At 42.0% G+C, this 9,820-nt stretch overlaps 1 protein-coding gene across 1 annotated transcript in view; it reads right to left on the bottom strand.

Moving 5' to 3' along the window:
• Positions 1 to 9,353, bottom strand: part of LOC130254082 (uncharacterized) — a 62,938-nt gene extending 53,585 nt beyond the window's left edge. The window contains exons 1-8 of the mRNA XM_056493308.1: positions 8,526 to 9,353; positions 7,893 to 8,046; positions 6,746 to 6,999; positions 6,221 to 6,277; positions 5,708 to 5,803; positions 3,399 to 3,475; positions 2,159 to 2,318; positions 873 to 960 (exon numbers count right to left, since the gene is read on the bottom strand). Coding sequence (XP_056349283.1) covers positions 873 to 960; positions 2,159 to 2,318; positions 3,399 to 3,475; positions 5,708 to 5,803; positions 6,221 to 6,277; positions 6,746 to 6,999; positions 7,893 to 8,046; positions 8,526 to 8,592 — 953 coding nt within the window. The 5' untranslated portion in view covers positions 8,593 to 9,353. The remainder of the gene's footprint in view (positions 1 to 872; positions 961 to 2,158; positions 2,319 to 3,398; positions 3,476 to 5,707; positions 5,804 to 6,220; positions 6,278 to 6,745; positions 7,000 to 7,892; positions 8,047 to 8,525) is intronic.
• Positions 9,354 to 9,820: the final 467 nt, after the last annotated feature.

The raw sequence follows: 9,820 nt of genomic DNA, 5'->3' as shown, positions 1-9,820 counted from the left end.
TTGCTGTTTGAACCAGACTCCTGACCATGCACTAAGCAGCAATTAATGGCAAAGGAATGAAACAATCAATGAGCTTACAAGCTGCAGAATCACACCTCATGCCATGAGACCACAGATATGTAGACTGATTGCAGATCTGGCAGGGCAACTCTAAAACCATCCCTCAAGATGCAAGAGAATGAAGCTGTTTAAATACAACCGTGAAAAGAAATAAAAAAAAAAAAAAAAAAAAAAAAAAACCAATAAAAACATGTAGCTTTTATTGGAAAATAGCCAACATTGACTTTTGACTTTGACATTGACATTGACTTTTGTATGTCATCCTAGATGTCCTTCAGCCATTGTCTACTTTGGAAAAAAAATTAATTAGTACAGAAATAAGCTTTGAACTGACCTATTTATTGCAGAAGTTGTAGATTCTCACCATCAAAACACCACAGCCACTGAACTTAGAGAATTACAACAGGACAGATTTTTGCCTTAAGCAGAATGCACACGTTGGACAGTTGCAGCCTGATGCATAGAGCAGATCCTTCCTTGTCCACTTGGGTTGTTATGAAAACAATCTGTAGATCTGAACAGTCAGGGCTTCCATTCTGGGATTTTCAAAACTTGGATTGTCTTCCTTCACATTCTATTTTGCTCACCCGAGGTAACACGCAAAGACCTAAAATTCCTGTTCAAAGTTCTACTTACAAGTCAAAAAATCTGACCAATTGGTCTTGGTCTGAAACCAAGAAAAATAGCCACGATGTGTTCAGCAGACATTGTTGACCATAATTTAATGTTCAGTTCTTTTTAGGGCAATCATGTTTGTACTCCAGTCACAGATGCTGATGATTCAATCACAAGCTTGAGCCTCCCACCTTTGCTATAGCATTTTCACTGTTTTTGTGAGACAGTCCAGTAGTTGATAATAGCTGTACTTAATGTCATATTCCATGTCGTACCAAAAATTCACTAAGAAGACAAGAAAAGGAAAAAACATTTTAAGGCTAGAATGTAATGATTTACAAATGTTTTACACAGTCCAGTTAGTACAGGCTTTTCCTTATTACTGATTGAACTTTGAAATGAGCAAAGCTTGGACTACGGACAAAAATAATGCAAGCAAACAACAGAGTTCTTCAATAGTGCTGCCAATGCAACTTTGTCTTAATATAAACCAACTTCAGACTCAATACTGGAGATTCATTGAAGCAGAAGATGGCAAAACAGCTTAGGAACAGTATGCTTCTATTTAGACAAAATAATACCAAAATGCAAAGTTTAATATCTGGATGGGAAGCTCTCTTCACCAGACCAGACCCATTCACCAGACCCAGACAATATATTGATTTTTCAAGTGCATACAGACTGTACTGCAGTTAACAGACTAAAGGACAAATAAACTCAAACTCTAGTATTTCTGAAAAACAGATGGAAAAAAAATGGCCAAGGGCTTGCAGCTGGGAACAACTCCACTTTTTTTAAAAAAATCTTTAGGGACTGATGCAGCAGCACTGGAAAAACTTAATCAGAATTTCAGCTTTACTGCTAGATTGTCTTTTTATCACAGAATCACAATGAAAAAAGGGCTTGCAATATTTGCAGTGTTGCACAAATACTAATGTTACACTGTTCAAAATAACTTTTTTATTGAAAAGCATTATCGGGATTATTCCAGACAAGCAAAGGACAAACAAAAATTCCAGCAAAAATTACTTCCTCAAAACTTCCAAAACTTGCACAACATAATAATACTTTGCACCCCTCCCTATGTACCAAATGAGCATTGATTAAAATTCTGGATCACTTGGGGAGAGAAGAAAAAAAGGAGATAGAGAGATGATGATAAATCCTACTAAGAAAGTGCTGACAAGACTTTTGGTAAGTGCAAACACAACCTTATTAGCAAGGCAAGAGACTGGGTCAGAGCAGATTTCAGCTCATATGCAAACAGACAATCTTCCATGTTGTGTCAACAAAGCTATGAATTATAAGCGAGACAGGCTGCAAGGAGGCAGCCCAATGGGATCTGTCAAGATTGTTGTTCCCTCCTGCAGAGAGGCAGATAACCTTAAAGGAACCTTTGCTCCCACCGATGCTTTGCTGTGGAATATCTACCCGCACACCCACCACAGTTCAGAAATGTACCTGGAAATACTGTCTGTTTTACCTGCAATACAGCCATGTGATTGCTGAACGTGGTGGAACCAGAGAGAAGGCAGATATAACATCTCACCAGCTTTCACTGTACACTGCAAAGGTTTTGCCTGAGCATACTCTGGGTACAGTTCTAGATCTGGATTCAAGGGGTCCAGAGGGATCCAAGGCACCTAAAGGCAAAAGAGTGTGTATGTGTATATATATATATGTATATAGACCCTGGCATAAAATTCCAGCAAGCTTCCAGAAAAACAACTGAAAATCAAACTCACTAGGTTACAAAATATGTACTTTGTCTAGCAAAACATGTACAGCTACACAGCTTTCCACATTCAATTGAGAATAGGTCAAGGATGCAAAGATGTGCCTCCTTCAGTGACACATCTCTAATCAGAGAAAAGGCAATAAATGTCATCCATGAAATTGCAGTCTCATGGAATTCTTTCAAAACACCTCCAGCCCCTTAAGTTGCTTGTTCCTCAGACATTCAGTACTTAAACCCTTTATATGCACCATTCTTTCTAGAAATTCCTTTCTTCCTCTTTAGCTCTCTAGTGTAATTTTTACTCCCAGCAGATAAAACACGCCTCCTTGCTGGAAAGTCCTTCTTGCCTGCATTAATTCTTTCTCTGCCCTACAGAATTATAAACCTCAGCATTCCAATCTTGCTGCATTACAGGAATGAGATTCCATGAGGACTACTCTGGAAACAGAAAACAAGCCCCAGTTCAAGTGCTGTTGCACATTACTTACACTTTCCAGGCAAAAGGCAAGAGATTAATATTCTACGAAAATTTGTAAAGAGCCTCCGGATATAAATGTTTTTTAATCAAATAAATATTGCTACTATAAGAAAATACAACTTATTCAGACAGGCATATTTTATTGCACTGAGTGATACTACTGTGGATTTGGGTAGAAGGTCAAAAGAAAGTGAATGTAGAGGGGTTTATTACAGGCATAATTAAATCAATTCCTTTATTGTTGATGCATTCAAAAGTTATTTAACGGATCTATCCAAGTCTGGTGCTAGGCAACACTATGATATTAATGGTTTCAGGTGTGCAGTAAAAGATTTTTCTGGAAGCTGAGTATTCTTTGCAAATAGTAAAATTCAAGTGAAATATCTGGGCATTCTCTTCCCAGTAAAGAATGATCTCTAAATATCAATCAGTGTGCTTTGTTTGAGGGCTCAGCAATGCGCTGAACTCTCCCTACTGTATTAACTGCATTCTTTATAAACTTTTTACCTTCTCTGCAGTCTTCTCATCCACAATTTCAAATGAACCATCTTCTGATACGTGGTAGGTTGCTGGCTGATAGAGCTCTGGAACCAGAGAAAGAATTAAATTACACAGTTCAGAGAACCTAATGGCAGTGCATGTCACACTTTCACCAAGAAAAATTAAGACAAAACCATTTTCAACTTACTGTACTCAGCATCTTTCCCTTTTTCCATATCAATTTTTATCCAGCTTCTTAATATATTTTTTTTCAGTCAGTCTGAATAATACATATTCTCCTCCAAGCCCATTTATATCCCAGTCCTATTTTGTTGCAGTAACTGCTTTCTTTCCTTTGCAGAAGTCATAAATGCACCCCTGACTTACACATCATTCTATAGCTGGGTGTTTCATCTTAGGTCAGTCCACCAAAGAAGCACTCACAATAGTTATTAGTGGCTTGTGGCCAGTCTTTCACTTCTAATTTTAATTGACAGGGCTCATCAATTGCTTCAGATACTGCTGGTTGCTTTTCTTTCATTGGTTCAGCACATGTGTTTTTCTAAGCCCTCCTTTGAGATAATTTCTTTCCATTAATTAACCTAATGCTCAAAAAGATGGAATTCTCTTTTTACTACACACTATGGAACATAAAGCATAGAACAGAGATAATGCAGTAACTTGTTTTACAAAGTAGGATTCTTATAGCACATACATATTTCATATATTCACATACATACAACACCACCTCTCCAAGAAAGGAGGAGATGGGGTATCCAGCTTGGAGAAGAGAGGGTGCTGGGGAAACATCATTATGGACTTCCAATACCTAAAAGGGACTTATAATAAAGACAGAGAAGGGCTTTAAGGACTTTTTACCAAGGCCAGAACAAAAGGTTAATGGTATCAAACAGGGATAAAAGGAAGAATTTTTTAACAATGAGGGTCATGAAGCACTGGAACAGGTTGCCCAGAGAAGTTGTGGATGCCCTGTCCCTGGGAGTGTTCAAGATCAGGCTGGATGAAGCTTTGAGTAATTTGGTCTATTGAATGGCAGGGGCATTGACTCAATGATCTTCAAGGTTCCTTCCAACCCAAACCATTATGTGATTCTATGACTTCAAGCTTGTAAACAAAATAAAAACAATTAAAAAAATATTGTAGCAGCACACATCTAGCCAAATTATATTTGCATCACAGAGCACTCTGCACTCACTTAGTCTGATGGCTTGAAAGCCAAGGAATGGGAATATTAGAAAGTTAAGCTGTTCATCTTCTAGGTGACACTGCAACAGTAATTACTGCTGTGCACATAAGGAAGCAACATAAAGAAACAGAAAACGGGTAGTGTGAAGCAATGCTGCCATAAGAATCTCTTTCTTCATTTCTCAGTTTTCAGAGTTTAGTTAGTAGCTTGACTATTTCATTAAAATACAACTAATTTTTTAGCTTCCTGGCTTTTTTTTTTTCCTAGAGAGAAGTAGGTAGGCAGAATCCAAACCTCTAAAACATCAAAGATGACACGCTACAACACTGCCAAAACACTTAAATATTTTAAAAATTCTTAGGTTGAAGACAATGCCATGAGTATCACAGAATCAATTTGGTTGGAAAAGACATCAAGAGATGAGAACACCTGAGATCAAGTCCAAGCTACAATTGAACACCACCTTGTCAACTAAACCATGGCACTAAGTGCCACATCCAGTCTTTCCTTAATCACCTCCAGGTACATGCCTCCACCATCCCCCTGGGCAGTCCATTTCATATCTAATTAGTCTTTATGTGAAGAAATTCCTCCCAGTGTCTAATCTAAACCTCCCCTGGGCACAAATTGAGACCACTACCTCTCCTTCTGTCACTGGTTGCCTGGGAAAAGAGCCAGACCCCCATCTGGGTACAACCTCCTTTCAGGAAGTTCTAGAGAGTGATGAGTTCTCCCCTAAGTCTCCTTTTCTCCAGGCTAAAAAAGCCCAGCTCCCTCAGCTGCTCCTCATAGGAATTACCCTCTGGAACCTGCACTAGCTTTAATGCCCCTCTCTTGACTTGCTTCAGTACCTAAACGTCCTACCTGAATTCAGTGGCCCAGAACGGGACACAAGACTCAAGATGTGAATTAATGAGCTCATTACTTTACTGGACTGGAAAACTCAGAATAACATTTGTGTTACAAACTACCTGCAGCATGAAATAGAAGACATTTCTGTTCACACTGGAAAGTGTAACACTGCATAAAGATCAAAATGTTACCACTGCTTCCTTTTTTTCACATCTTTCAGTGTTTTAGTCTGTCCTCCTTCCAACCTTCAGACACATTGCACAGCAAAATGATGTACCATATGGGATGAAGGGACGGTCACTTGGTGGATGCAGTAGAAAATATTTCTCTCCAGATATCACACAGTACAAGTTCTCATAATGGTCTTTATGTACTAGCATTGAGAAGAAAAAAAAAAAAAAAAAAAAAAAAAATAAGAGAAATGGGGAGAAAGACAGAAAATCATAGCTATTTCCTTCTCTGCAGCAGAATCTACAGTAAACTGTATTATTATCAGGCTGCTTCTTCCTCTTGCAGCCAGTGGGAAAGTCATAGCATCATGCTGTAGCAAACACATTCAATTAAGTAAATTGTCAGTGCCTTGCATGAGACAATGCCAGGTAGATGCACCCAGAGAGACAGCAGCAGGAGGCTGCAGAAGGGCAGAATAAAGAATGCAAAAAAAGCACATTAAAATAGAATTGCCTTAACAGAAAAACTGCACCATTCTCCTGAGCCACTAACTCAAAATAAGCGAGCTTAAACTTGTGCTGAAATCACCAGAAGATTTACAGTGACATAGGATACGTACAAGATGTCACAGCAGCTGACTCCCCAAGCCAGAAATTCACAGCATCAGGCTTCTTCCCTGTATGGTTAGAGAAAAGAGATATGATAACAACAACAAATTGTCATTCTAAAAACATTTTAAATAATTTTCTACCAATTTCTGCCTTATCACTTCCTTTATAACTATGACAGATTTCATTGCAAATAGCACTCTGTGAACAACAGCAATCTCCTTCTACACTGCAAATGCTGAGCCAAAACATGACTCTAGATCAGAGAAAAGCCACTTGATGTAAAGAAGAGTTGCATGACATTTTTTCAGTTGTAAGAGTCCCAATACACAACAGAGATACTGATTCCAGAGTAATCCAACCCCAAAACTTGGATTACTCTATTTGGTATTTTACTATCTCTGCTTTCTAAGAGGATGAAAGCAAAATGAGCTGTGGCATTCAGAGAGACATGTATTCACCTAAGTACCTAAGTGTGATTGTTTTAAAGCTCCATGCAAAATATTTACTGAATATGAGAGAAATAGAGGGTTTACCCAGTGCCTCACTCATCCATGGTATGTCAGGCTGCACATCACAGACAAGTTCAGGAAACTCCTCAGTGAGGTTTGAACACTGCTTCTGCACATAGAATACGTTGGGAGAGGCTACTTTTTTCTCCACAATATCCAAAAAGTCCATGAAAGGCATTTGGCGCTCCTCTGGCACGACAAAACGGTCCTGGAACACTGCATCTGCATAACCATTTGGTGTCACTGCCACACTCACCACCTTAGGACCTACCACCTCCCTGCAAAACAATCAAAGGTTTATATCCAGGCCTGCAATTAGCTCTTATATTACATACTGGTTATGTTTAAAACATGTTTCAAGGCAGCAAAAATAAGATGCTTGTCTTTCCATGGATGGGTGTCCCTAGACTAGATTTTCTGCTGTCTGGTAAAGACTCTGGCATTCTGCTCCAATTGCTCCCTGCAGTTAAGACAATTCTAGTTTCTTTTTCTTGTCTGAATTCTCTCCTTACAGGACAGTTCACAAAGGAGGTCCCTTTTCCTCCATGCAGACAGAGGATCCTCTTCAGCCACTTCTTTTCACCAAACACGGCAGAGCTTAATATTATAGTGGCCATTCAACTCAGCCAGATCCAAGGGTTCACATGCTCAAAAGCAACTGAGCAGGGAGAAGGGGTGGACACAGAACGATAGATACACACCCCATGAGTCTAACAGTCCTTAATTCCACAAGATATTTATCTTTAAATCCCACAGAATGAATCTGACTCACAGATTTTAGGTCTAACCATAAATCCACTCTTAAAGAATTACTTTCCTTTAAAATTGCAATCATTGTTAAAATGCTCATCATTTAGTTTTTTGAAGAACACAAGGTGTGCTCAGTCACAAACAAGTTAGTCTGCTCTTACAGTGTTATAGCCCTGCTCCAGCTGGGTGGGTTTCAATAGCCCGAGTCTGTTGGATGCACCCACCCTCCTGGCTGCATCAGAACTAGGAGGGCAGTATGTGTGCAAGGAAGACACCTAATCCTGGGGAGATTGAACACTTTCATACTGCACCAGGAAGGAATTTGAGCTTATTTTACAAATAAAAGCAAAGATTAACCAAGGGGTTTTTAGTGAGGTCACCCGAAATTGAACATCAGTCCTGCTCCACAGCTCGCTCATACCTGAGGTACGCTGAGTTCCATTTCTTCAGAGCCGGCCAGTGGCTGATGGCGTTGCGAATTATACAGGGTTTATTCGGACTCACCCACTCCCGATAAAACTCCAGCGGGGACGGAGGGCGGTCAAGATAGGGTATGGACTCCGGCCAGCCCAGCTCTGTCCGGGGAAACAACAAACAGTGTTACTCAGCATCCCGGGACAAGCACCCCCTGCCAGCACACAGGCTTCACCTGCCCCACCACGCTGACACCGAGCAGTGCCCCCCACGCACCCCGAATCCCCCGATAAACCCAGAGTGTTTGGGGGGTTTCAGAGCCAGATGGAAACCTCAGGGGATAAAGGGCCTGTGCTACTGGAAGTGCACCTCCCACAAAGAGGATACCACAGGACGATTTTTTGGAAGCTGGAACAGTGCTTTTGCTACTTCATACCCAGAGAAATAACCATTAAAGGACCGTTTTCTGGAGTTTCGCTTTCTGTTTGCGGCGGCCTTTCTGCTTCGCCGTGACCTCGGCAGCCTCATGCGGGCAGCACCGGGCGGGCCGGGCTCCGGCCCAGCAGCACGGCCCGGCCCGGCCCGGCCCGGGCGGGGTCACCGCGCCTCCCCGCCCGCCCTGCCCGCGCTCGGCGCTCACCGCGGGCCTCCCTGGGGAAGGCGGCCAGGCAGCCCCTCACGGCCCGCAGCGCCGCGCCCTCCGCCATGCGCGGCCCGGCCCCGCCTCAGCCGGCCCGGCCCCGCCTCCCGCCCCTTCCCCCGGAACACCCACAGCGAACCGCGGCCGCAGCTCGGTAACAAATGGTCACGTTTTTATTGAAACGGTTTAAGACACCAAGTACAAATGGATACAGAGTTAAAAACAGCTCCCTGGGGAGCCTCACAGTGCAAAGAAAAAAAAAAAAAAAAAAAAAGAAAAAAAAAGAAAAAAACAAAACCCAACAAAAAAACCCCGACAAACGGAATTTTAAATTCTTTCCCCAAATAATAATTAAAAAAAAAAAAAAAGACCAAGTATTACTTTACCTAAAGCCAAAAGTATAAAAACACGCGTTTATAAATAAAGCGGGAGGGTTCCTGTCGGTGTCGCAGAGGGGAGGAGAAGGCAGTGCAGGACGGGGAGCGGGGCGGGGAGCGGGGCCTGCCCGGGGCGCGGCTCGCTCGGAACAGGAGTGACCCGGCGACACGAGCACAGCCCCAGCCCCGGGCCCTTCACACACCCTCTGAGCACGGCACACGCAGCCCGTACCCAGAGAACGAACCACCTGCTTTCCCGGGGGCTGCTAGAAGACCTGTCTACCATTTCAATGAGGTTTTTGTCATTTAGTGTCCTGGATGCTACGCATCCAACGGGCTGGGGGGAAGACACCGTATACATGCATGAATTTACCAAGGGTATTTAAATACCTGCCTTTTTTTTTTTTTTCCTTATATATAATTATATACATATTCGTTCTGTTTAAAAAATTAACTTGGTATGTTTCTACTCCCGAAAAGAAACGTCGCAATTCCTCTGAGTCAAGATGAAATCTGTAAAACGGGGAGGCTGCAGAGGGGGCTGCTGTAAGGCCATGCCCCAGCCATCACCTGGGAGGTCGAATGGAAAGGAGAGGACAACCTGAGAGAGGAGGTGGAGAAAGGCAGACTTGCATACACACAGCTCCTGGGTGCTGCTGAGGGATGGGGAGGAGGAAGGTGTTACCTGTCTGCAGCAGCAATACAACAGTTTGCTGCCTTTTCAGGTTGCAGCCCTTCCTACTGTCCCAGTTCAAGAGAGCCCTTAAACAAACTGAGGGGGTCCACAGGCAAAACAGTACTATTTACGAGATGGAAAAGAAACCTAAAATTTCTCATTTTGACCAGGAATGTTCGATTGAATGGGAGGAAATATATGTAAAGAGGATAGGTAGGTCCAAATTATTTTTCAGGCTTCAT

This window comes from Oenanthe melanoleuca, chromosome 5 (genome assembly GCF_029582105.1).
Source record: "Oenanthe melanoleuca isolate GR-GAL-2019-014 chromosome 5, OMel1.0, whole genome shotgun sequence".
NCBI lineage: Eukaryota > Metazoa > Chordata > Aves > Passeriformes > Muscicapidae > Oenanthe > Oenanthe melanoleuca.
Note: the sequence above shows the minus strand (reverse complement) of the source record. Positions and strands in the feature narration are given on the sequence as shown.